General features: G+C 48.9%; 1 protein-coding gene across 1 annotated transcript in view; it reads left to right on the top strand.

The window, feature by feature from the left end:
* PARP1 (poly(ADP-ribose) polymerase 1) overlaps positions 1 to 25,361 on the top strand; it is a 31,257-nt gene extending 5,896 nt beyond the window's left edge. Inside the window, exons 4-23 of the mRNA XM_024576061.3 lie at positions 1,630 to 1,844; positions 3,309 to 3,408; positions 4,695 to 4,811; positions 5,510 to 5,686; positions 6,363 to 6,510; positions 7,588 to 7,728; positions 8,423 to 8,665; positions 8,903 to 8,971; positions 9,206 to 9,338; positions 11,395 to 11,590; positions 16,133 to 16,261; positions 17,452 to 17,535; positions 18,943 to 19,065; positions 19,660 to 19,788; positions 21,129 to 21,227; positions 21,720 to 21,872; positions 22,919 to 23,046; positions 23,792 to 23,853; positions 24,418 to 24,532; positions 24,797 to 25,361. Of these exons, the coding sequence (XP_024431829.1) occupies positions 1,630 to 1,844; positions 3,309 to 3,408; positions 4,695 to 4,811; positions 5,510 to 5,686; positions 6,363 to 6,510; positions 7,588 to 7,728; positions 8,423 to 8,665; positions 8,903 to 8,971; positions 9,206 to 9,338; positions 11,395 to 11,590; positions 16,133 to 16,261; positions 17,452 to 17,535; positions 18,943 to 19,065; positions 19,660 to 19,788; positions 21,129 to 21,227; positions 21,720 to 21,872; positions 22,919 to 23,046; positions 23,792 to 23,853; positions 24,418 to 24,532; positions 24,797 to 24,878 (2,643 nt within the window). The 3' untranslated portion in view covers positions 24,879 to 25,361. The remainder of the gene's footprint in view (positions 1 to 1,629; positions 1,845 to 3,308; positions 3,409 to 4,694; positions 4,812 to 5,509; positions 5,687 to 6,362; positions 6,511 to 7,587; positions 7,729 to 8,422; positions 8,666 to 8,902; positions 8,972 to 9,205; positions 9,339 to 11,394; positions 11,591 to 16,132; positions 16,262 to 17,451; positions 17,536 to 18,942; positions 19,066 to 19,659; positions 19,789 to 21,128; positions 21,228 to 21,719; positions 21,873 to 22,918; positions 23,047 to 23,791; positions 23,854 to 24,417; positions 24,533 to 24,796) is intronic.
* The last annotated feature ends 703 nt before the right edge of the window (positions 25,362 to 26,064 follow it).

Raw genomic sequence — 26,064 nt, 5'->3', positions numbered from 1 at the left:
CGTGACTTTAACTGTATCCACTCCTAGGAGACGGGGCTGGGGAGATGGGATTGGACAGCATTTACACGAAGGTCTCTTCTGGGCTCAGCAGTGGCTGAGAGAGGCTGATGGTCTGTTTTACAGCAGGGTGAAGTTTAAGGAGTGAGTTTCTTCCCTAGAGTAAGCCTCCGGGTTTCTTCTCCTTCACCAGAGGAACGTCATTCACTGCTCTTTCCTACCAATTGTCATCCCTGAGGGATGAGAGCCAGCTGGGTGGAGTGGCTGCTATCTGAGTAGCAAGGGGACAAGGGTGGCAAGATGGGCCTGTGCCCTCCAGCCTCATCACTCTCCGCTGCTCTTAGTTTCAGGTTCCTGCCTCCTTGGAGTATGGTACCAGAAATTGGAGGGGAGCCGGTGGGATTTAGAAAGGAAATCATGACATTGCTAGATCTTCTTCAGCTACCGTCAGCCACTACAAATTTAAGGCAAAACTTTAGGTTCCCAGGGGAATATCAGAAGCTATGTGCTGTTGCTTGGACAGAAATGGAGTTTTGCGTAGCATGGGCACCCCTCATGCAGAGTTGTCCGGGTCTAAGACTCATAGGCACGGAGCTCTCCTAGGAATGTCAGGCGTGGGACTGTGGACCGGGGCAGGGTGGCAGGATGAGGTTCGAGGGAACAGAGGGGGGTGGGGGCAGAAAATCCCTGCTGGGGGGAGGGGCCTGCAGTGTAGTGTCCCAGTGCAGCTCCAGGCCGCAGCTCTGCCCCAGCCTACTGTATTGGGTGTTCTTCTGCCTGTTCCAGGTCAGAAGAACATCCTCAGGAAAATGTTATGTTAACCAATGGTTGTTGGTGCCAATTCAACACCAGTAGGAATCCCAATTTGGGGTGCGGTGAAAAAGGAAACTTCATTCAGTGCAAACAGCTCAATGGTGATACAGCACGGCTGTGAAAACAGCACTGTAGAGCTGGGGAAATACATTCCATCTTCGGTGGTCTCCCAGCCAGAGGGGGCTCGAATGGACAGAAATCCTTGCCCCTGCTCCATGATTGTTGCATCCTCATGCAAGTGAAGACTCCAAATTCTCACAGTTTGGTCCAAAAGGCACTGTCCTGATTGGTCAAAATAGAGCCGCTCTGATTGGATGGGGAAAGCCTCATTTCTATTGGTTGAAATAGAACTGCAGGAATTCTTTTAAAAGGGCTGACTCAGGTGGCAGAAACAGTACAGGCAGGCAGTTCAGTGCCGGCTTGTCTCTAAAGTGAAACTTGTGTGAGAGGCCCCTCTGTAGAAAGAGCTGCAAGGCTCTGGGGTGTTTGTTTTGTTATTTTAATTTGAGCCTAGTTAGCCACCAAGAGCCCTTCTAATAGGTGTCTTCTTTCTCAGGGTTCGTAGTTACCACTTCTTTGACTTGTCCAGGCAGGTAGGTAGGTAGCTAGCTAGCTAGCTAGTTGAAGTTGAGCCCATTTACAAGGCGGGTGCTGGGACTTGAAGGTAACACACAGTTCCTGGTGACATCAAAGAGCCAAAATCTCCCAGCAGTCCTTGCATTGCCCTTGGGGTGGACCTGAGGCCCCTCTCTGGACAGGTGGACTTGGTCACCCCCAGGCCTTCGTGTGTCATCATCCTTTCTTGTCTCTCTCCCACAGGGCCAGGTGCGCCTCTCCAAGAAGATGCTGGACCCTGAGAAGCCGCAGCTGGGCATGATCGATCGCTGGTACCACCCACACTGTTTTGTTGAGAACAGGGAGGAGCTGAACTTTCGGCCCGAGTACAGTGCAAGCCAGCTCAAGGGCTTCAGCCTACTTGCTCCCGAGGATAAGGAAGACCTGAAGAAGCAGCTCCCGGGAGTCAAGAGCGAAGGGTGGGTGGAAGGCTCTGTGGGTTCTGAGGGGAGTTCAGTGAGGGGCCCAGAGACCCCACAGACTACATACCACTCCTGTGTTTCCTCCTTGCTGACCTTGAGAAAGCCAGGCATGCCGATGGGGGGACAGTGAAAGCTGACCTCTGCCCTTCCCTAGCCATGGTAGCAGAGGACTGCAGGGTACTCCTAGTGGTCTGATCCTGTGACCCCTGCATGACCCACTTCCCCGTCCCCATGGCCGCCTCCTGTGTGGGTATGTTCCTTTGTGATTGGATGTCTCTGAGAAACGGTGCTTAGGAAGATAATGACAGTTTTTTAACGGGGTGGGGGGGCAGTCAATAAGGTAGTCCCTGGTTTAGAGTTTAGATTGTTGTGGATTTCATACGGTTTAGGATGGGAAGCCCTACCAGTGGCTTGTCTGGAGTCCAGGAGCACTTCTTTCTCGTTCCAGTTTTTCTTTTGCTGGTCCAGACAAGCACACCAGGGGAGATATGGCAGGGCCGTGAAGTGCACTGTGCCCCTGGGACGGTGACTGCACTGTGTTAGGGTCAGGGCGACCCTGACATCAAGCAGCTATCCCACATTGTTTGAGTTCACTGCAAAGCACGGGTGGCTCGGGCCTCTGAGAAAACCGGGAAATCGGGCCATGGATTAAATCGTCAGGGCACTGCAGCACGTGATGTGTGAGCTCTCGTGTGTGCCGGAACAGCCACCAGAACTGTTGGGGCACGTGAGGCACTGTGCATAACACTTACAGTGGGATGTGTCATTTAACCGTCACCACAGTCCTGCTGGGTAGATGGTATTCTTGTCTCTGTTTTCAAGGATAAGGAAAAAACGCGAGGGTTTGGCCCAGGTCTGTGGAGCTTACACAGCTGAAATGGAGTTTGGCCACCGTGGCTCTCCTGCCCTGTTTTTTTAAGGGCTGCTGATGACCCTCAGTGCCCTCCTCCAGGCAGGGATGACACTGCTGAACTTGGTCGGCCATGTTTGCTGACCCAGCTGAGGCAGACTGTCACTTATTTGGGCTTTTAATAGCACTACAGTCTCACCCCAGAACAGCCTCTTGGCCTTTGGAGCAGCCCTGTGTTTTAGCTTGAAAGGCTCAGCCCCTGACCCTTCTGCTTTGTCTTTCTGCCCCTTAGCTGCGGACTTTCTTCCTACCAGGAACCCTCCAGGCTGTCTCGTTAGTGTCAGGAGGTACAGGGGGGTTTTGGCATCAGATGGAACCTGAGCCTTGGATCCTGTGCAGTGTTGTTCCAAGGCCCTGGAGCAACGCCAAGCCCCCTCCTTGGCAGCAGAGTGTGTTCCAAAGTGGATGAAGTCAGTGCAAACACTGCCTGAGCAGACAGGAAGCAGAGCCTGCAGAGAAGAGTTGAGATAAAATACTGTGGCACCCAAGCCACTGGATTTCAGAGTTTTTGTGGCTCTGATTCTTTCTTTTATATCCTGTGTCTCTTTCAGAAAGAGGAAAAGCGACGAGGTAGATGGAATAGACCGAGTGCCCAAGAAGAAATCTAAAAAAGAGAAAGACAAGGATAGTAAGCTTGAAAAGGCCCTCAAGGTGAGTTCTGAACTATGTGTCTCCTGCTACTCTGTCTCAGTTCTTTTCCGTCATTCTGGGCAGAAAGGTCAAGAAGGTGTCCATGTCCCACTTACCAAGACCTTTAGGAATTCCCAGATTGATAGCTGTTGTTGAAAAGCATGGTTTTTTCCCCAGATGGTTTTCTTCCCTCCTCCCAAAGAAACAGTTATTTGGAGGAGAACCCACATTAGACTCCAGGTGCCAGACCGGCAGCCAGGCTCAGGCAGGAGCCGAGAGGTCAGTCCCCACCCACCAGCTTCCCACTGAGCTGGTGGGTTCCTGCAGCAGCCGCACAGTACATCACTGCACCTGGACCTGCAGGGCAGTTTGAAAACATTGGGAACTATTAAATTTAAGGAGGCAGAAGGTTCTTAGCATAGGCAAATGCCTTGAAGAGACAAAGTTTCGTATTTTTTACATGAAGGTCTCTAGTTCAAAGGGGGAAAAAAAGGAATAGAAGGCAATACAGTGAAGAAGGGAAAACTACCCATTAATCAGTAGTCACTGATTCATCAGATGATCAACAGATTCATCACTGTTGATCACACATACATTGAAGCAAAGTACAGATTATTAATCAGAAAATGCTAGGTGTTTGGGGAACTGGGGGAGAACATTTTCTTTCTTTTGGGAACTTGATTTCTGTGAGCCATCTGCTTGGCTCTCTTATGTGAGCGTTCAGTTTCTCCCAGTGGTATAAAAATTCGAAGCAATTTCTGGTGGTTCCAGTTGTTTGATAAGAATGACAGATTTGGTGTGGTTGCCCTTTGTAAAAAATGTGTCTGTTATGGTCCGAATCTGGCTGCCATAGAGCTGGGCGCTGTTTTGCACTGAGGAAATAGGCGCGTGGACATCCCCCCTACACACTCTCAGATTGGTGGAGAGCAGCCATGCCTGCCTCCCTTAGGTACCAGATGTCGGGCCAGTAACCTGGGTGCTTCCAAGCTCTTTCCTGTGTCTCCTGGAGTTTGTTTCTGCGGGGTTGGTTCCAGGGACCCTTGTTCCTGGACTGCAGCCCTCCGCCCATCCCTCAGTGGTCTCTTCCCCACCTTCCACAGTGTGTCCCCTGAGAGACCGCGCTCTGAGTTTGCGCTGGCATCCCCAGGAGCGGGACTGGGAACGCACTTCCCTGTTGATGGGGCTGACTCTGGAGGGCAGCTCAGCTAAGCATGTGGTGGGAGACAGGACCACTGGGATCTCTTCCGGTTGTTGGGCTTCTTTCTCTGAAAAGAGCTGGTTTCTCAGCAGCTGGGTCTTGTCCGTAGGCCCAGAATGACCTGATCTGGAACATCAAGGACGAGCTAAAGAAAGTGTGCTCGACGAACGACCTGAAAGAAATGCTCATCTTCAACAAGCAGCAAGTGCCCTCCGGGGAGTCGGCGGTGAGCTGCCTTTGTGTTAAGTGAGACGCGTGTGAGGCAGCCTGGTCGCTGTGGAGTGACTGTCCTCTCGGACTATGGGAGGCCCTCCGTCTGATCGAACACCTGCTGGTATTAATTGGGAGGAGTGACAACTCCATAGTTGTGTTGCATGGTCATTGCCATCGTGGTCACCATTTCCCAGTGGCACGAAGGGGAAGTTCTCCAGGCCCTTCCAGACATCTTCCACAAGGTAGCCCTCGGTTTAGAGTGTTGGTGAGGGCTGAGGTGGGCCTTCCATTTGCCTTGTATATTTATGCCACAGTGGCCTGAGGAGCCCTCTCTGCCACCCTCTGCCCAAACTGACCGAGGGCTGTGAGGTCTGCGGAGGGAGTCGAAACCACCTTGGGAGACCAGTTTCCCCAGCAGGCCCTGCCCTGCCATTTCCCTCTGGAGGCGAGGTCAGCTCTGCTCCTTATGCAGAAGCAGCGGGTGCTCTCTGAATCACTGAGGGAAGCGGGAACTGCAGGAACACGCGTGGAATTAGAGTACAGAAATCGAAGCGCCACTCGTAAACCCACTGGCGGGGGGTTGTCAGTGAGTCTCAGGCAAGCCCTGTCTTCTGTGTCAGTGAGTGGAGCCTGGGCAGATCCTTCATCCCACATCGCTAGCGTCATCTCCTGTGGCCGCTTCTTTCTGACGTGTCTCTTCTCTGGCCTCAGATCTTGGACCGTGTAGCTGATGGCATGGTGTTCGGTGCCCTCCTTCCCTGCAAGGAGTGCTCGGGCCAGCTGGTCTTCAAGAGTGATGCTTATTACTGTACTGGGGATGTCACTGCCTGGACCAAGTGCATGGTTAAGACACAGACACCCAACCGGAAGGAGTGGGTGACCCCAAAGGTAAGGGGGGACGACCCTGGGGTCTGTTGGCAGAAAAACATGACAGTTACCATGACTGCAGGGCGGTGTTCCTCAGACTTTTTCACGTCTGGTCCACGCTCGATCAGAGTATGAAGTCATGTTATCGGTTCCATGTGTCTAAGAACCGCACACCGCCCTGGCTGGGGTGGCTCAGAAATCCCCCAGCGGGGAGATGAGCTGTGCTCCTGACGGAATTTGTGTTGCATACTGATTGTTCATGGCCTCTGCAGCTGTGTTTCCATCTAAGGAGGGTAGGGAGTTGCCCTGATGTCCATCTGAGTGATGATCTATATCCCAGTCTACAGTCCTGGGGGCTTTTGGTAATGGGGTGGACATGTGAGGGGAACGACTCCAGAACGAGGCCTGGAGGTGGTGGCCAGGTTTCAGCAGTGGTCCATGGGTTGTAACTGATTTTTCTTCAAGCAATATGTTTTTTTAAAGCATCCACAGTACCAGCTCTACGATAAATGCAGAAGCGTTAGAAATAAGTACCATGTTTGTAATTACTTCATACTAGAAGCCTCACATTATCTTATGTTATTCTTTATTATGAAGAGAAAAAGCAGATTCTTTAATTTGGACAAGAAAAATTCTCTTTATCAAGTGGTTATTTCAAGGGAGAACTGGTTTCTTAACTGAAACTTCAATTCTTTAGGAATTCCAAGAAATCTCATACCTCAAGAAATTGAAGGTCAAAAAACAGGACCGTATATTCCCCCCAGAGAGTAGCGCCCCAGTGGTGGCGGCCCCACCACCTTCTGGAGCCTCGGCGCCCGCTACTGTGAACTCCTCTGCCCCGCCAGGTAGAGCTCTGGGGGCACCAGGGGTGGAGGGTGAGCTGGGGTCCTGTTCCTTGGGGGAACAGGGTGTCTTTCTGGGTTCACTGCTGCTGATCCCGTGAGGAAGCCCTGTACTGCTACCCCAGCGGTAGATGGAAGGTTGGGAGGGAGGCTCCTAAGAAACTCCAGGCAGGTGGCCTTACCTGGAATGGCAGTGTGCGCTGCCTAACTGTACTACAGAGCATCTCTCCAGGTCTCACTTGCCTGCCTCGGGGCGGCTCTGCACCCATCAGTCATCCTGAACCTGATGTGATGCTGGGGTCTCTTGCATACAGAGAGCTGCTGTATAGATTGCCAGCAGAGGAAGTTACTGATCCATTGTTGTTCTCCACACCAACAAAGACAGATCAGTTTGGGCTTTTGTCAGGAAAAGAGACCCACTGCCCTTTTTACTCAGGGACATGTGGAGGACTTGCAGGACTTTTCCCTAGGGCAGCTCTTGTTCTCGGAATGTTCACCAGCACTGCATCCCATCAGCCATATGGCGCGCTCCTGTCCTGGGGCTTTCTGGCCTTGTTTACCGCTGGATACATGAGACGCTAGGGTTTTCTTTTTGCCTGGAATGGGTCGCTCAGGTCATTGTGATCAAAGCTTTCAGTGACTATCAAGTAAAATTTTGTTCGCTAAGCATTGCATGAGAAGTTGCACTTTGTCTTTAGGTGAGAAATGGGAGAAGAATAATAAAAGTAATTGGGAGTTAACGTGACCTACCTCTGTGCTTCCCATCCACTGCCAGTCTCCTGGTCCCTGATCCCTGGTCCCTAAATACAGCCTTTCTGTGCCCAGGGATGAGTGCAGGTTCTCAGGTGACACTTTGCTACCCTGGCCTCTGCTTTCCCCCTAGCCCTTTACTTCTATTTTCATAGACTTCCCTCCGGAGAAGCTAATGAAAGAGGGGTGCTGAGGCTGAGTGGGGCCCCGCAGGCTGTGCTGGCTTTCCCCCGGGAGCTTGCTGCCTGGTTTCCTGCTCCCGCTCCCCCTGCCTGCCACCCTTGCTGGGAGCAGCCCTGCTTCACGGTTCTGTCCCCCCTCCCATCCCAGATAAGCCGTTGTCCAACATGAAGATCCTGACGCTTGGCAAACTCTCTCGGAACAAGGATGAAGTGAAGGCCACGGTCGAGAAACTCGGGGGGAAGTTGACAGGGACTGCCAACAAGGCCTCCCTGTGCATTAGCACCAAAAGTGAGTTTCATCTTACTGGTAAACCCGAGATAACGCTCTCTGTCTCTCATCACTTGATGAGCATTAGATGAGGTGGAGCACTTACTTGCCACGGTGTCTCCCAAGCAGCGCCGCTGCTCTGGGTCTGCAAGGGGGCCGCCAGCGTGTGTGCCTTGTGCTGCGGTCCTGACTGCACCACGGCCATGCGCCTTCTGTTCCCTGCTACAGACTGCAGGCTCCTATTCTCGTCCCTGGCTCCCTGCCACAACACGTTGGTAGGTTTGCTGCCAAAACAAAAGTTGACAATTTAAGTATATTTGGGAAGTGGAGTAAACAAAGGTAAATAGGTTTCTTTGCAACATTATTACACGAGGAATCATTATAATAATTCTCCAAGACCAGAAAAATAATATACATCATTTTCCGAATATATTTGACCTCAGTGTCCTTCTGTGGAATGGTTATTAACATCTCATTCTGTGGAATGTTCTAGAGAAGGTGGCATTAACTTACCATACTTTAGAGAAAGGGGAATATGGCCGGTAAGAGAGAGCTGTGAAAATGTCCTAAGAGCACTAGATTTGGAAGGGAAGGAGAGCTGTGGGTTATGAGGGTTTGGAAGTAATCAGTAAATATAACTCTAGTAATTTGAGATCTAAGATTAGCTTTAAACTTACTGTTCAGCTTTTCTTTTTTTCCTTCCTAATTTGAACAGAGGAGATGGAAAAGATGAATAAAAAGATGGAGGAAGTAAAAGAGGGCAACATTCGAGTTGTGTCTGAGGATTTCCTCCAGGACGTTGCCGCCTCGACCAAGAGCCTTCAAGAGTTGATCTCAGCCCATGTCTTGTCCCCCTGGGGCGCCGAGGTGAAGGCGGAGCCTGTTGCAGTTGTGGCTCCAAGTGGGAAGTCGGGGGCTGCAGTCTCTAAAAAGAGCAAGGGCCCCATCAAGGAGGAAGGTGAGGCCCTGAGCTGCCGTCCCTGGGGCCCGTCCTGTCACGGGTCATGGCCTGTCCCTTGTCTGTCTGTGAGAGCCTCACCCTTTGTGCCCCGAAACAGCCTGGGGTGGGGAGAGGCGCACAGATGCCATGTTGGCACACGATGCAAGTAAAAATGACCCACTTGCCTTGCCTTCCAGCTTCCCCTTTAAAATTTATTTTTCATTTAATGTTCACATTTCTTTGTCCCCTTCCAAGGAATCAACAAGTCTGAAAAGACAATGAAATTAACTCTTAAAGGAGGAGCTGCTGTCGATCCTGATTCTGGTAAGCAAATGGGAGTGATGTGAGTGGAGTGGGGCCTACCTTTGCTCTCGTGCCTCCTTAGAGTCCTTCCCTGACCCCCATCCTGCCCTGAGAATACACGTATCTCCTGGGAAACCTGAAGGTGCTGGTAGAGTACCCAGGCCGGTGCCGACCCCCTGCATGCAGACCCCTCTCCCTGAGCACACCAGCCCCTCTGTTGGGGAGGAAGCTGTAGGAGCCCTGCCTCCTTGACAGGTCTGGAGCACTCTGCGCATGTCTTGGAGAAAGGCGGGAAGGTCTTCAGTGCCACCCTTGGCCTGGTGGACATTGTGAAAGGAACCAATTCCTATTACAAGCTGCAGCTCCTGGAGGATGACAAAAGCAGCAGGTGTGTTCTGGGGGTGGGAGCATGTCGGTGCTGCATGAACGGTGTGGGCCTGTTTTGCTGGGCTGTCAGCCTCACAAAACCCACAGTATTCTCAGGACCGAGGGAACTCGGTCTCCTCACAAAGAAGATGGCAAATAATGAGGCTTTTAGTGAGCGAGGGATGAGCCATCGCTGCCAAACAGCCTTGCTCTTGTGTCCCGTCGGGCCATCTTCACAGGGTGCGGCGTCACACAACACAATCTCCCAATTCTCCTCTTGTAGCCGCTTGCAGATTCTAGATTTTCCGATACCTTTACACATACATGCTCTTAAACCTCTGAGTAAAGTTTGGCGAGAACTGAACTTACTCTTCAGTGTTACTTCAAACTCTTTAAAGATGTTTTGGGTTTTCCTTTTTTGCTGTTTTTTTTTTTAACCTGGTAGAGCTAGGCAGGGCCAATTCTGGGGTGCTGAGGGCCTGGGCTGGCTTTTACCGTCCACATCTCCACTGGTTCATCGTCCCTTATTGCAGCCAACCTGAAATGGGAGCTATGTGTAGGTGGGAAGGTGTGTGAAAGGAACTCTTGCTGAATTCTAATGGTGAAAAGACATTTTTAAAAATCACTTTCATATGTTAAACTTGAACTTTTCTTCTTAGCACTGGACAACCATTTACTTACTGGAACTCCAGAAGGTCCAAAAAGGTTTACTGGTGGAAAGGCAAAAACCCCCATGGTAATGACAGCCCAAGGTACTACTAGTTAGCCCCTGGTCAGTCCCAGCCTCGGGGTGTAAGCTCCCACCAGCAAGGCTGAGGTTCTTCACGCCCCCTCATCTTTTTGTCAGACCTTTCCTTTCAAAAGTGAACATTGGAGGTGACCGTGAAGAGTACAGAGTATTTGGTAGGCTACTAGGAATTTCTGAAGAAATAACCCTTACCTGTCATTTAGTTTATTACCTACTCTTGTCAGAGATTTAAGTCAGAAATGGCTTCTTGCTTGTAAAATGCACTGTCCAGAAGCTAGATATACATTGTACTGCAGAGGAAGGAATAGGGTGTAGAAACACGTGGGGTGTTGCGGTCTGTTACATGACAGGCAACGAGAATACACTTTTCCCCCGCTAGCAAGAAATTCTAGTGGTGACTGCCTGTGTGGGCATTTTCCTGGTGGCCTGGATTTATTGGTCTTCAGAGTGAAAGAGCAGTGTGGGCTATTAGGGTCGGAAACTGTTTTTCAGGATAGGTCAGTGTGGTGTTTTACAAACATTTCCAGGGAAACAACCCAACAGAATAAGTTTATACACCTTTGAGCAGGAGCCCAAGAAAACAGCAGGAAACCCCAAATTTTCTTTGAACTCTGGTTTTACCTTAAAAATGCATACAGTCTTATATTTGGGTTTCTAATATTACACTTGTGGTGATGTAAAATTTCACTTACTCAGTAGTTCCACTAAGAAAAATTAATTTAGCCAAAGCTGGGCAGCGTAAGAGCCAGAGACCACCTACGAGGTGTGCCCTGTGGAGATGGCGACACAGTGATAGCCCGGGCCGGAGAGTGGCCAGTTCTGTGTGCCACTGTCCCACCCTTCTCATTTCCCCGCACCTCAGCCTCTGACCGGAACCACACCGAAACAGTTCTTCCCTGTTTTCTAGGGTATGTTGTTAATGGTCGTGTCTCTCTAAACACATGACTTCCCATCGTTACTTTCTTTGGGGAGTGAATTAGGTATTTTAAGGAAATGTCTGTAGACCCCCCCAGGGTTTGGTCCTCAAGCTTGGCTACCAGGTCCAAGCTTAAACTATTCTTGGGCACTTTATACAGTCCATTTGAAAGGACATTCTTTAATTACTTTAAGGTTATTACAACCCTTAATTCAATAAAAGTAAAATAAAGGTCCTTTATTATAATGTCAGTTCCTTTGTCCCTCTGTGTCAGTCACCATCGTTTTGGAGTGCTTGCCATCTCTCTCAACCAAGTGGAATGGCAGGGAAGGGAAGCTCCTCCTGGAATATGACCAGCTAACCCACAAGTGTGCATCTGATGCTCCTCCTTTCCCTCCCCTGCCCCCCTCCTAGGTATTGGATATTCAGATCCTGGGGCCGCGTGGGCACGATGATTGGCAGTAACAAACTGGAGCAGATGCCGTCCAAGGAGGATGCCATTGAGCACTTTACAAAACTATATGAAGAAAAAACCGGGAATGCCTGGCACTCTGAAAATTTCACAAAACATCCCAAGAAGTTCTACCCCCTGGAGATCGACTACGGCCAGGTGATCACTTAATTCTCTCACACCATCTAGTTACAGTAAAAGAGGTACCACACTCCATTCAAAACATGCCGCAGATCAGACAGCATCACTGGTGAGTGCTACCAAATATCTAGAGAATTAATACAAGTCCTTCACAAACTCTTCAAAAAAATAGGAGAGAAAGAGACACCCCCAACTCATTCTATGAGGCCAGTGTCCCCCTAATACCAGAACGGATAAGGACGTCACAGGAAAGCCCTAACCTGTTTGACTTGGTTGGTTGAAGTGTTGCCCTGTAGACTGAAAAGGTCACGGGTTCAATTCCCGGTCAGGGCACATACCCAGGTTGTGGGTTCGATCCCTGGTTGGAGCATGTATGAAAAGGCAATTCATTCTCTCTCTCTCTCTCTCTCTCTCTCTCTCTCCCCCCCCTCCCTCCCTCCCTCTCTCCCCCCCCTCTCTCCTCTCTCCTCTCCCCAGCCCTCTCTCTCCTCCCTCCCTTCCCCCCTCCCTTCCCTTCTTTCTTTCTCCCCCTTCCTCTCTAAAAGCAATGAAAAATTGTCCTTGGGTGAGGATTTAAAAAAAAAAAACTAAAGATCAATCACCCTTTGAATATAGATGGCAAAACCCTCAACAAAATACTAGAACTGAATATAGCAGCACACAAGGGTTATACACCACGTGGAATTTATCCCAGGAACACAAGGGTGGATCAACGTACAAAAATCAGTGTAATGTAACATGAATAGAATAAAGAACAAAAGCCACATGATCATCCTAATAGGCAAGGAAACAGCATTTAATAAAACCCAATACCCTTCATTAATAAGATCCCTACCATGAAGTATGAGATGGAAACTTGGTGTGTTTTTAAGACCCTCAAAGAGGAAGTCTTTGAAGTCCTTCCTTAAACACAACAGGGAGCGATTGAGATTCCAGGTAAGGTTTTTTTTAACTGAGCCTATGTTCATCCTGGATCATGTGACCGGGTTTATCATCAGAATAGAATTATAGTGACATGCTCTGCTAGGTCCCAGTTTTCTTGTTTGATTTTATTGTGATATAATTGGTATATGACATTAGTTTCAGCTGTACAATGCATTGATTCATATTTGTATGTATTGCAGTGATCGGCACATTAAGTCTAGTTAACATCCATCATCTGACATGTAGTTATAAAAAGTTGTTTTCTTGGGATGAGAATTTGTGAGATCCACTCTCAACAGCTTTCAGATGTACAATGCTATATTATTAACTGTAGTCACCAAGATGTACGTTACACCCCACGGCTTATTATTTTATAGCCAGAAGCTTACGCCTTTTGAACTGCTTCATCCAATTTGCCCACCCCACCCCCTACTTCCTGCCTCTGGCAACTGCCAGTTTCTTCTCTATGTCTGTTGGCTTGTTTGAGAGTTTGGGGGTTTTTTCCCTTTACTTTCTTTGTTTCTTGTTTGGGGTTTTGTTTTTGTTTTTTAGATTCCACGTTTAAGTGAGATTATGCAGTATTAGTCTTTCTCTAATGAGTTATTTCACTTAGCCTATACCCTTAATGTTGAAAATGGCAAGACTTTGTTATGGCTGAATAGTAAATGTGTATATAAATCATATTTTCTTTATCTGTTCATCTGCCAGTGGATGCTTAGGTCATCTTCATGTCTTGACTATTATAAGTAATGCTTCAGTGAATGTGGAGGTGTGTGTGTGTATATATATACACACACATCTTTTTGAGTTAGTGTTTTCATTTTCTTCAGATAAAGACCCAGAAGTAGAATTGCTGGGTCATGAGATAGTTTTATTTTTCATTTTTTGAGGAATCTTCATACGGTTTACTATGTGGCTGCACCAATCTGCATTTCCATCCACAGTGCACCAGGGTTCCCTTTCCTCCACATCCTTGCCAACAAACAGGTGTGTGCTAATACCTCATTGTGGTTTTGATCTGCATTTCCCTGATGACTAGTCCTGTTGAGCATCTTTTCATACAACTGTTGGCCATCTATGTCTTTGGAAAAATGGCTAATCAAGTCCTCTGCCCATTTTTTAATCAGATTGTTTAGCTTAGGTGTTTGTTTTTGCTATTTAGTTGCATGAATTCTTTATATATTTTGGTTGTCAGCCCTTATCAGATACATATTTGCCAGTATTTTCTTCCACTTGCTATATTACCTTTCATTTTGTTGTTGGTTTCCGTTGCTGTGCAGATAGGTTACAGCTTTTAGTCCCAAAGTATTTCCTGATAATTTCCTGAAATCTATATTATCTATATTTGAAGCTTGGCCATCTCCCTCTGTGTGTTACCAGACATCATTTGGGCTGATATTTTTATAGCCATTTGTTTTGACAAAATGCTGGCTTTTTATTTTATTTACTTATTTATTTATTGTATATTTTTTCCCATTACCATTTATCACCCTTATACCACTTCCACCTCCCCTGCCCCCACAATCACTACACTGAAAATCTATTACCTTTTTTTTTTTTTTAGATTTTTATTTTTATTTTAGAGACGGGGAAGGGAAGGAGAAGGAGGGAGAGAAACATAAATCCATTGCCTCTTGTACGTGCCCCGACCAGGAACTGAACCTGCAGCCCGGGCATGTGCCCTGACTGGGATTTGAGCTGCACCCTTTCACTGTACAGGACAATGCTCAGCCAGCGGGGCTGCGCCAGTCGGCGGAAAACCTACTAATTTCATAATGGGGTGGTACATGTTTATTTGCAAAAGGAAAGAAACTTGTAGATAGGTACAGATTTTAATTCCAAACCTTTGAGGGCTAGCACGTCTCGAAGGGAGAATTCCCTGGTTTATAGTGCCATGAGCCCTCACCATTGAACACAGGATTTAACACTTGTATAGTGTTGAAGTTGAGACCTTGAACTTTAGGGTTGGACATACTTGGTCTGGCTCAACAGCACCCCCTACTGAGTTCCCATTTCAAAAAAGCTTTAAAATTTTTTGAGAAAAACAAAGGGTCAAAAAATAAAAATTGCCCAGAATGAACCACAATGAAAGAGACATGGTATATGTCTTTTACTTCACAGGTAGTTTCCACACCATAAAATTGGGAGTTTTTTCTTACATACTGTGTTGTGCGGTTTACAGTATTTTAGTAGCTACATTTTGAAAAGCAAAGGAAACAGTGAGGTCAATACTGATCATTTATTTAACCCAATATATCCAAAATGCTATTTCAACATGTGGTTGATAACAACAAAATTATTTTTATTTTTTTCTTTGAAATCTAGTGTATTTTTAACCCTTACAGTACATCTCAATTTAGACTGGCCATATTTCAAAACCAGTGGCTACTGTATTTAATTGATCTAGAGAATCATTTCTTAGGCTCTGTAGAATTCCATCCTGTGGGTAGTCATAATTCATAATTTACCAAACAATACTACATGGATTCCCCTCCAATTAGCAATTTAGATTAGCTTTAGGTATTTGATACAACAATACTGATACACACATAAATATCTATATCTCTGTGGTTGTTACCATTAAAGGTGGAGTTCCTGGCTCGCAGGGTAAGTGCATTTAAATAAGTCTTTTTGACACATTAATAGTTTGTCCTTGGTGGGGTTGGAACCAAAGATCGATGCATTTAAGGCTCGGTGTTCCAGTGTCCAGATCCACTGTGACATTGGTGGCAGCAGCCGTGGGCACTGGCGCAGCACAGGCTTCTCTCTGCAGCTTGGTTCAGCCAAGCAGATCCCAGGGTCAAAGCCCAGCGCCAGTTACCTTCACTTGAAGCAAACACCAAACACTATTAGTTGCTAAGGACACTGATGGACAGCACAGTCCCTGTCCTCAGTTCAAAAGTGAGAAGAATTAAGGCATTTCCAATACAGTGTGGTCTTGACTTAGCCTGGATTGTCCAGACAGTGGGGGCGTCTCATGCTATTGTAATTAGGATGTGCAGTCACTCGGAGGGGGGGTGTGGGGTGTGGGATGAGGATGGGGCAGCAGGGAGGAAGGGCTAATGTTAGGATGCACTTAAACACTGTCAAGCTACCTGGCAGGAACTGGGACTGGTTGCTTGATCCTTTGGGACTGTAGGAAAGCTTATATGAACTTAGTCGGCTCTGGGATGAGGCAGTGCAAGAGAAGTGGGGGAGAATTTGCCCAGTGTCCCCTTCATCCAAGGTTTGCCCCCATAGCTACCCAGCACTTCCAAGTTGGGCACAAGTGGGCACTGGGCAAATCCCCATGCAGGGCACCAGCAACCCGAGGGTGGGAGACAATGAGCAGGAAGTGGTGCGGGTATGAGGGGAGTGCAAGTGCCTTCAGAGTAGCCTGGACAGGACTGGGCGCTGCAGTGGCCGCTGAAATAAAAATCTGGAGCAGCAAAGAGGACTAGGGGGTGCACTGGAAGTGTCTGGTCGCTCTGTGAACCCACGTTCCTCCTGGCACCTGCCCAAACCCTGTTGACTGACATGTGACCCTTTTGCTAGTGACACTCCATCTGCAGCCCAAACACCACCACCACCTTGGATCGTTTAATTGGGTCTCTTACTGATTTTCTTTTCCTTTGCAACATATCTTTTCCCCCAAAGGATGAGGAGGCAGTGAAGAAGCTGACAGTAAACCCTGGCACCAAGTCCAAGCTCCCCAAGCCGGTGCAGAACCTCATTAAGATGATCTTTGATGTGGAAAGTATGAAGAAAGCCATGGTGGAATATGAGGTTGGTGCGGTTTATTGTCCTATCTGCGAACATCTGCTGGGGTCCACAATTAGAGTGCTGAGTTGGTAACGAGCTCGGCGGCTATTCTTGCTGGATTCGGCCGCCCTGCCTGTCCTTAAGCCTGAGACACATGCAGGTTGCTGAGACTCGGGGCGCTTGCAAAGCATTGTTGGACTTGCTGTGAAATGCAGAGTGTGTTGCAGAGAGCTGTCCCCTGGGTTCCTGGTCCCCCTTTTCTTGTCACCACGGTAGGGTCTGTAGCCAGCTTCTTTGTGGCCAGACCAAACAGGCCATCTGGAGTTGTCCTGGCAAGTCCAGGACATAGCCCACTTTCAGTAAAAGAACTGCTGTGACCACCGCCAACAGAAATGCAGGGGATTTCGGACACTTGCTTCATCAGATGAAGTTCATACCAGCTGTTCTTAGGAAGGAGTTGGTTCCCAGGTTGGGTGGGATGGGGTTGCCAGTCGGGGGATTCATCCCACTCTCCTACCCAGGGCGGAATATCCTACATGTCATTTCCAGCTTCCTGTGTTCTGGTTTTTCTGTGACTCAGAAGTTCTCAACTTTCATCAGACCCAAGTCTCTGAAATGACGTCTTAATGCTGTTTTTCACTCAGACAAGTAACTAGTTTCCTGGGGATAGAAGGGCCAGAGCCCTGCTGCTGGAACAGGTTGGGGTGACCAGGTGGAGAGTAAATGCCGGAACCCTGGCAACTTTATCCCCAATACGGGGACCTGTCACTCCCTGTGAGGAGGTGAATCCTGAGCCCAGAGCCAAGTGCTGCCAGGGGGAGGGGTGTGCTACATCCAGAGCCCGCCCTGCAGCTCTAGAGGCCTCCCTGTGCTGCAGGTGTGGCTCCTGGACCCCACGGCATCTCACTTCAAAGTTAGTTGGGAATTACGCTGTAACCTCCCAGAAATGCTGGGCTGTTTCATATTATAACATGGGTAGGGGTGCGCTGGTTGGCTTATCCGTGCCATATATGAAGTAGCAAGAATCTTCCCACAGACTCACAGCCTCTGTAGTAGGGGTCAGGCTGCGAAGTCTGCATCTTCAGGAAGACCAGGCAGTGCTCTGACTGCTTCCATCAGGGCCCCACAAGGCCTGAGAAGGTGAACATCCGCCTCTCCCATCACCATGCTGCACAGTGCGTGGCTTTCAAAGGGGAAATACCCTGTCTCCTCAGATTGACCTCCAGAAGATGCCCTTGGGGAAGCTGAGCAAAAGGCAGATCCAGGCCGCATACTCAATCCTCAGTGAGGTCCAGCAGGTAAGCGAGGGGCCGGCCCCTGCTCCGTCTCAGCTGCCCAGTGGGTCTCCTGGGCCACCCTCTCCTGGCTGACCCCTCACCTAGGGGGTGCGGCAGTACATTTACTGGAGGTTAATGGACATACAATTCATGTTAATTTAGATTTTTGTTAGTTCAACAAGAATGACAAGTGCTGCCACTTGTGAAAGAGGATCACAAAACTTACGAGTTAATCAGTGTTTTCAGTGATCAGATATGTAATAAACTTCCTGTAAACTTGATGAGGAATTTGGTTCTCCTACCTCATGAAAATCTTATTTTATTTCGTGTGCCCTTAAGAGTTAGGCTGAATTTATTTTGCAATTACTGAAAGTCATCAGTTGGAAAGCTAAGTAATGTCTTACTTTCATTCATGTTCCCCCCATCCACAGAGCATTCAAGCTGTGCCCTGGGGGGCTTCACTTGCATTTAGGGGTGGTGGGGCAGGCCTGGCTTATGAAGAAGAAAAGCACACAGGAAGCTGAAGTCGGGCCAGGGAAGTGGCCTCTCTGGCTAGAGCTGGAATAGGGGCCCTGAAATGTAGGAGTTAAATCCACTTAGAGCTGGTCTGGAGCACTGTCCTCTAGGTGCTACCCACCGTCTGAGATGTGAAAGGCTTTCCTCAGCCTAAGCTCTTTCCTGTCCCAGAATCCCCAGGCGGAAGGGCTGGTACAGTGTCCTTACCCATTTGCACAGAGCATACTGCAGCAGACAGAGTTTTATGACCCGGAGAAGCTGATGTCCCTGTGAGAAGCAAACGTGCAGCTTTGAGCTTGCAGGGTGCCAGCACGCTGCCTCCCCCAGCCTTGGCCCACCCACTATGTCTGCCGAGTATGCAGCATTCTGGGGTCCAGCCGCTCCATCTCTGTGCATTTGTTGGACACATTTTGCATATAGAGCACTAATTGCCATTGTGGCAGGAAGGGGAGCTTAGCCCTTCTGTGCCTGGCCACCTGCACCTCCTGAAGATAAATTCCCTGCCTTAAAGATGAAGCTCAGTGGGTGAAGGGGGCCAGACTGAATTTTACAGCAGTGAGTTTTTTTCCCTTTTAACATTCTATCATGGAAAGTTTTCAAACATACAAAAAGTTGAAAGAATTTAACAGCACTTCCTATGAGCCCACCGGATCTGTAACTCCACAGCTCTTTGTACAAATGAAATTTTACGGGAAGCTGATTGTGTGCTGAATCTCACAGTTTGAGAATGGGGAGCCTGCCACTGCAGGCTGGTGTGACAGCAACAGGAAGGTGGCCGACTTGGAAATCTCCCCGCGTGCGACCTTGGGACTCCACGCCAGCACCCACTTTCTAGAGGAGAGAGCCCAGCCACATGCTGGGGGCTCAGAGCACCTGCCTCAGCCTGTGTTCCATCTGTCCCCTCCCTTAAAGGCATTGTCCCAGGGCAACAGCGACTCCCAGATCCTGGATCTTTCAAATCGCTTCTACACCTTGATCCCCCACGACTTTGGGATGAAGAAGCCTCCACTCCTGAACAACACAGACAGTGTGCAGGTTAGCACAGGGGTCCAGGAGGGACCCTCGAGTCTGCTGGGCTGTGGTGCTGCTCAGAGTGTTGCCCCCTGCGACTCCCTTTTCACATCACAGCCCCTAAGGGCAGGGGTCAGTTCTGGAAGGGCCACTTCTATGTCGTCACTTTGCAGTGGGGTTCCTACCCACATGGGCGGACACCGGACCACAGGTAGAACAGATGGTTTTTCCTGCCTTGCTCCCCCTCATCAGTCTTGGGGGGAAGAGCCATGGGAGTGGGAGAGCCTCTCCTATTCTTCTCCCTGGTCTCCTTCCCTGCCTCACCAGGGAGCCTGTGGTTAGGGGCCCCTTGTCACCAGTGTGTGCAAGAGGGAAGACTAGTCTTACCATAGGCTCACGGCTTTCCCTCTCTCCTTCCACAAGGACCCTCCGTAGCCTTCCAAGAGAGTCTCAGTGGTGTCACTGAACGGATGGCAGGCTGTTCCTGACCAGCCAGGAGGTCCCTCCTTCGCTGCCCATCTGAGCTGCTGTCCACATGTAGATTTTCTGTCCCAAAACTAGGCAGATCTTTCTCCCTTACTTTGGTACCCAACTCGGCGTTTTTGCTTGCTCCTCTAGGCCAAAGTAGAAATGCTGGACAACCTGCTGGACATCGAGGTGGCCTACAGTCTGCTCAAGGGTGGGTCTGATGATAGCAGCAAGGACCCCATCGATGTCAACTATGAGAAGCTCAAAACTGACATTAAGGTACGAGGGCCCACCCTTTCTGAAGCATCCTAACCGCTCATTCCAAGAGCTGTGGTCCCCAAACTTAAATGTGCATCAGAATCTCCCGGAGAGCTTCCTAAAACTGATGACTGGGGTCCAAAATCAGCCTTTCTATCAAGTCCCAGTTGCTGTTGGTGGCCCTTTGAGAACCTTAGGTATCTCTCTTACCTACAAATAAGCACCTTGTTCACAAGGTAGGCTGCGTCTCGGTTTGGCATAGAGACTGGGTTTTGAGGGGACTTACAGAAAGGTCTCTTTTTCCTTAACCTTAGAGAGGATCACTGTTTTTGGAAACTTGTGGCAGGAACCCTAGGAGGTTTGTTGCTGGTGTCCCGTTTCAGAAGTAGCAACGCCTGATGGGGCGTCATAAAGACGCAAAGCCTGCGTTCGTGTTCTCCAGTTGAAGTAGCTGTGTTGACGCACAGGGTCCCTGAACTTCTGCGTTGGAGGCTCAGGCAGAAGCCACCCTGCCTGGGCTGACGGGAGGAGAACCTTCTGCCTCAGCTCCTAGCGTGGGCCTGGTCTCATCGCCCACGTGCTGCACCTCGGGCCCTGTGTCCTTCCCTGCGGCACTTCAGGGTGTGAGGTCACTGGAGCCTGGTGAGCCTATAGGGCCCGTTTTCATCACTAAAAAGAACTTTTGTTCCTTGCTTAGGACAAAGCATAGGTCTGTGGGTCTGAGCAGGCTGAGACACTAAATGGCATTTGTTTTGCCCCTATGGGCACCTTTGTGATGGAAATGCTCTGGGATCAGTTATTTGTGAAGGGGTTGTTATTGTCCCCAATTGTAATTCTGAAGCCTTTTAATTAAGAGCAGAATTCCTAGATTTTTCTGAACTTCGGATAAGAATATGAAAATAGGATACACAGCCTTTCTCATAACACACTCTGGTTGGTTTAGTGCAGATTACATTAGCAGATTGACAGGTAGGTGGGCCAGTGTTCTGAGCCAGTGTGTATGGCCCTGAGGAATCGAGATGGAGCCTCCAAGCCCGTCCTCAAAATCCGTAGTTGAATGGGTCCTTGCTGCTTTTGATTGCAAGTCTTGGCCGTGGGACGTCTCCTGGTCCATGTGTCTTAGCTCCATGAACTTGACTGTTACCTGGGAGCTGGTGCCTAGTTCTAGAGGCTCTCTGTGGGACCACTGGCCTGGGACCTCCCAGCTGTGGGGCCTCAGACATGGACTCTTGGTCCCATTTGGGCTTTTCTGAGCACTGTGGTATGATGTGTACGTCAGCCGAGCTTGTGGCCATTCTTCCTACCTCTGTGTGGCTCTCCTAAGGTCTTCTTGCTCTAATTCCAAGACGCCTTCCCCCTAGGTGGTGGACAAAGATTCCGAGGAAGCCAAGATCATCAGGAAGTATGTTAAGAACACTCACGCGACTACACACAATGCATACGACTTGAAAGTCCTCGAGGTAAGAATCTCTTCTCCCTCCTCCCTCCGCCGGCTCTTCCTGCTCCTTCCTCCAACCTGGACCTGGTGGGAAAGAGCAGTTTACTTTGCTTGAAATAACCAGAGGAAGGGGCTCGTTTATTTGTTGAGCTGAAAAATTAGTCTACTCTCACAGTTTGGGGGTGGCTTTATTCTGTTTTAAAGGACATTTCTATCCTAAAACTGGTCTTAGAATTGTAAATTATTATTAGAGATCCAAAATGAAGTGCCTCGGGTCTACATCCGCTGCACCTGTTACTTATTTTCGTAGCTCGTCTCTGCTAGATGGGACCTTGACCAGTCAGGCTGTTCCATCCAGCCTGACTGGACCACGTTACACACCCCAAGGTCTGTGAGATATTCTGGTTCTAGGGACAGCTGCTCGATTCTCCTGTATCTATCTGGTCAGGTTCTTGGATTGACCCGAGTAACAGATGGCTTCTTTCATCTCTCCTTTACCTAATCCTCCAACCAGATCTTTAAGATTGAGCGTGAAGGGGAGGGCCAGCGCTACAAGCCGTTCAAGGAGCTGCATAACCGGAGGTTGTTGTGGCATGGGTCCAGAACTACCAACTTCGCGGGGATACTGTCTCAGGGTCTCCGGATCGCCCCCCCTGAAGCGCCTGTGGTACGTGCCTGCCCTGGAGAGAGTGGGCAGTCCCTGTCCCTAGTAGTTGGTTCCATAAAGAGCTTTATGGATACTAAGGTGATACATCACCTGCCCCAGTACATCGGGCCTTGTTTGAAGAGGTAGGTGTTGGCTCGGCTGTGGCTGACGGGTGGCTGCCGCCTGACATCCCTCCCCAGGTCCTGAGCACAGCCCCAGGTAGCGCCTTCACCACATTCTCCTGGCCCAGACTCTGTTGGGGCGACTACACATGTGTCAGACATAGTTTCTGGAACAAAAGAAGTAAGGTATTCAGGGCCTGCTATGCCTGCTTATTGGGGTGTTGGCATGCAAAGAACAGACTTTGGCCGTGGGCCAAGCTGAGTTTGCACCTGCCTGTACCACTTCCCAGCCAGATGACCTCCATGAGCTCCATTGTCTTCCTCATGAGAACATGGTAGCAAATGAGTAAGGCCCTGCCGGGCTATGCACACACAAAGGATTGTTAGGTCACCACAGGAGTGGCCAGCTGGACAGTTGTCACCGGACAGCTACTTAGAGGTGGTCTTCCAAGCCCCTCAGTTTAGGGTTGTAAGAAGTGGGGAGGGAAGAGGTTTAATGACTCGCCAGTGCTGCATGGTAGCACGTGGTTCGGTCAGATGACCTAATCGCTCTGAATCTCCGGTTTCCCTCACAAAAGGGACTAAAGATAATAGCCAGCATTTATTGCGTGTTTACATGTGCCAGGTTCCAGTTTAACTAGCATGTATTAACTCATTTAATTTTCGCAACAGCCCCATGAGGTTCTTTTCCCCGGGACAGAGAGAAAGAAAGTGGGGTCCAGGAGATTAAGTAGTACTTGCGGCCCCTCAGTACCTGGCAGGCCTGGGACCTGGACGGATTGTCCTGGAATTCAGGCCTCGGTGCCCTGCTTGGGGGTGTTGACAAAATGGGAAGTGGCTGTTGCAGTGCTCAGCCTGGCGCCTGGCTCACTGGCACTTGGGAATAGGTGGTGCTGCTCATTTCCCTTTGGAAGGTTCTTAGCTTTCCCTTTTCCAACCTTCCAGACAGGCTACATGTTTGGCAAAGGGATCTATTTTGCCGACATGGTCTCCAAGAGTGCCAACTACTGCCACACATCTCAGGGAGACCCAATAGGCTTAATCCTGTTGGGAGAAGTTGCCCTTGGAAACATGTGAGTATGCCTGGCTTTGGGGCCAGTGGCCCTTGGTGGGGTGGAAGGGGTGGGCTCTAGGAGAGCCCCCCTGGCTGGGAGGTGACCCCAGAAATTCCCCTCTACAACAACAGGACCCACCAGTTAGGCGGTAGGTAGCAGAAAACCATTTAAGTGAAATGAATGAGGGAGATAGAGGAAGGCCTCACCAAACCCAAAGACCAGGGTATAGCCAGGCCTTTGGAACTGGCAGTGTCCTTTTTGTTTTTCTGGGGACTGGGAAACAGAGAGGTTGACTTGCACAAAGGATGGTCACCCCACAGCCCCCTCCCCCTGCTGATGTTTAGAGACCAACTCAGACTGAACTGGAATCAAGCCCAGTTCTAAATACTTTGATAGAGAAAGTCTGATGGGTCCAGCTTGGATTGGTCCACTTTGGTTCCATCAGCCGTAAGCCATAAAAGCAGGTTATGTGATAGACCAGGGGTCTGGGGATCATGGACTGGACAAAACCCTCCAGAGTGGGTAGCCACAACTCTAAACAGAACCTTCCCTTAAAAGTGCCTCCAGAGCGATGATCATCAGCACAAAACTGTTAAGAAAGAAGAGCACCTTCAGTTTCTAAAGCCAGAGCAGGAGGGAGCTCCTAGCAGTGAAGCTGGATTCGATTCTGTGGAGTTTCTCTTTCTCTCACTTGACCTTTTCTGCAAATCAGAAGAGCCCTGTGTCCCTGGGGGCTCTTCTGAGACTGTCCTCTCTTTAATAGGTATGAACTGAAGCATGCTTTGCATGTCAACAAGTTACCCAAGGGCAAGCACAGTGTCAAAGGTAATGTGTTTCCAAAGCTGCTGGTATATCCCCAGACACCCTGGACAGCACAGGAGGGAGCTTTCTTTCCCCAAAAGACTGCATTCCTGTGGCTAGCTGTTAAACAGCTGGGGATTCATTTAAAAAGTTTCACTCTCTGTACACTCTCTGTGGCTGCAGCCAGCATCGCAAATGCCATGGAGAGCCTTGGTCTGAGCACCAGTAACCAGGGACGCTGGTGGTGTGTTTTAACCTGACTTGCAGCTCTAGCACTGGGACCTCTCAGGACCCAGTGGCACCTGCAGCATCTTGGATTGTGGAGCACACAGCACCTGATGAGTTGGGAGCCCCAACCGCATGACTGAAGTGACTGCTTTGGAATTCTGTTCAGCAGAAATAATCACTTAAGGCTGGTGCCCTGGGAAATTGATTTATAACATAGTTTTTTTATCTGGAAGAAAGAATATAGAATTTGTACATCTTTCAAGTGAACATACAAACCCAAAATAAATGGATCTCATCTCCCTGGAACATTCTCAACACCTGTTCTCACAATTCATCTCACTCCTGCCTTCTGCTTTGCAGGTTTGGGCAAGACCACCCCCGACCCTTCAGCTAGTATTGCTCTGGATGGTGTAGAGGTTCCTCTCGGGACTGGGATTTCGTCTGGCGTCAACGACACCTGTCTGCTGTATAACGAGTATCCTTTCACAAGTGGTCTCCGTGAGCCTGAGGGGTGTTCTGGGACTAACCTGTGCAGATGGGTGAGAGACTGTCCTTTAATGGGTCTCATGGTGAGTAGTCCCCTCACTAGTCTCTCCCTTTACCGGGTGAGAACCTGATGCCCTCTGTCCTACAAACCCAGCGTACAGGGCGTGACCAGCCACACATTCCGCCAAGTTTGGGGGCGCATGCGCACTCTGCGTCATGAAACCATTTGCTCCTTGACACACTTCCCCTCCAGGTACATTGTCTACGATACTGCTCAGGTAAACCTGAAGTATCTGCTGAAGCTGAAGTTTAATTTCAAGACGTCCCTGTGGTGAACTGACGGGTGGCCGAGTCGCAGCCCAGTGACTCTGGTATGATTGTGCCTGGTGTGCTTTGCACTGGCTGACCAGGCAGAGACCTCAGCTGGGTTGCCGAGGGCTCACCTTCACTGAACCTCCTTAGAAAGATTGGAAGGAACACTTGGTCACATGTTAAACAGTTTTTCCCAACTTTTCAAATCCATTGTTCAGGTTGGTCTTGGGGTGGGTTATTTGGGGATTTTTATTTTTTCCCTGCCAGCCGTAACCCTGGTAGGTACAGCTAACAGTAGAGGAGAAATTGGGGAGAGATGGGGGGTTTTGTCTAGACTAGTCCTAAGGAAAGAGCTAAGCCACATTAGAACTTCCAACTTACTGGTTTCCCCAGTAAGGGAAGGAAAGAATAATCTTCCACCCTTCTAAGTTTTCATCCTTAGCTTTGGTTTTGGAAAAATGTTAAGCATTTATTTTAAGGTAAAAATAAAAACTAATTTCATAATATTTAGATTTTTTTCTTTTGATTTATTGTCACCTGTTTAGCTTTGGGGGGTGGTGTTTGTTTGGTGGGAGGTGTGGGAGACCAAGAGAAGGAACATTAACAGTTTCTCCTACTTAGAAACAAAAGGTGCTTCCTTTTCTAGAGACACTTGAATGTGGAATTTCTCAGAATACGTAGTATAGTAAATTAAAAGTTGCATTTGAAATTCTCTACTTCCCTACGAGTAGTTTTGTCTTCCAAATTAAAACTATATTGCTGGTATGTGTAAGGGCTGATAATAATTCTCAGTTAATAGGAAAATGACTTCTGTATTTGTGTGATGTGTTTGGTCTCATTCTGACTGGGGACCTGGTTAGTCTTCACGGTGCAAGGTCCACAAAGACTTTGGGAAGATGGTGTCCATGTGTGTGAAAACCCCCAGTGTGCCAAGCAGCAGATAGGGCATTGTCCAGCTGAGTGGCGGAAAACCAAAGCCCAGAGAGCACTCTGCCTCATTGCATCGGACACGTTATGGTGGTGAGCTCAGGTCAGCATATTGTTCTGTTCTGTGGAGCGGTAATTTACATACATATTCCAGATTGCCCCATATACTGCTTTCTTTGGCTGTGATGGTTAAATGTTTATGTTAAGTTCCTTGAAAGCTGAGGTGTGGTATCTTACAACATTTTTGACCTTTTACAGAAAGAGAATGGGGCCCTGGCCAGT

This window comes from Desmodus rotundus, chromosome 10 (genome assembly GCF_022682495.2).
Source record: "Desmodus rotundus isolate HL8 chromosome 10, HLdesRot8A.1, whole genome shotgun sequence".
NCBI lineage: Eukaryota > Metazoa > Chordata > Mammalia > Chiroptera > Phyllostomidae > Desmodus > Desmodus rotundus.
Note: the sequence above shows the minus strand (reverse complement) of the source record. Positions and strands in the feature narration are given on the sequence as shown.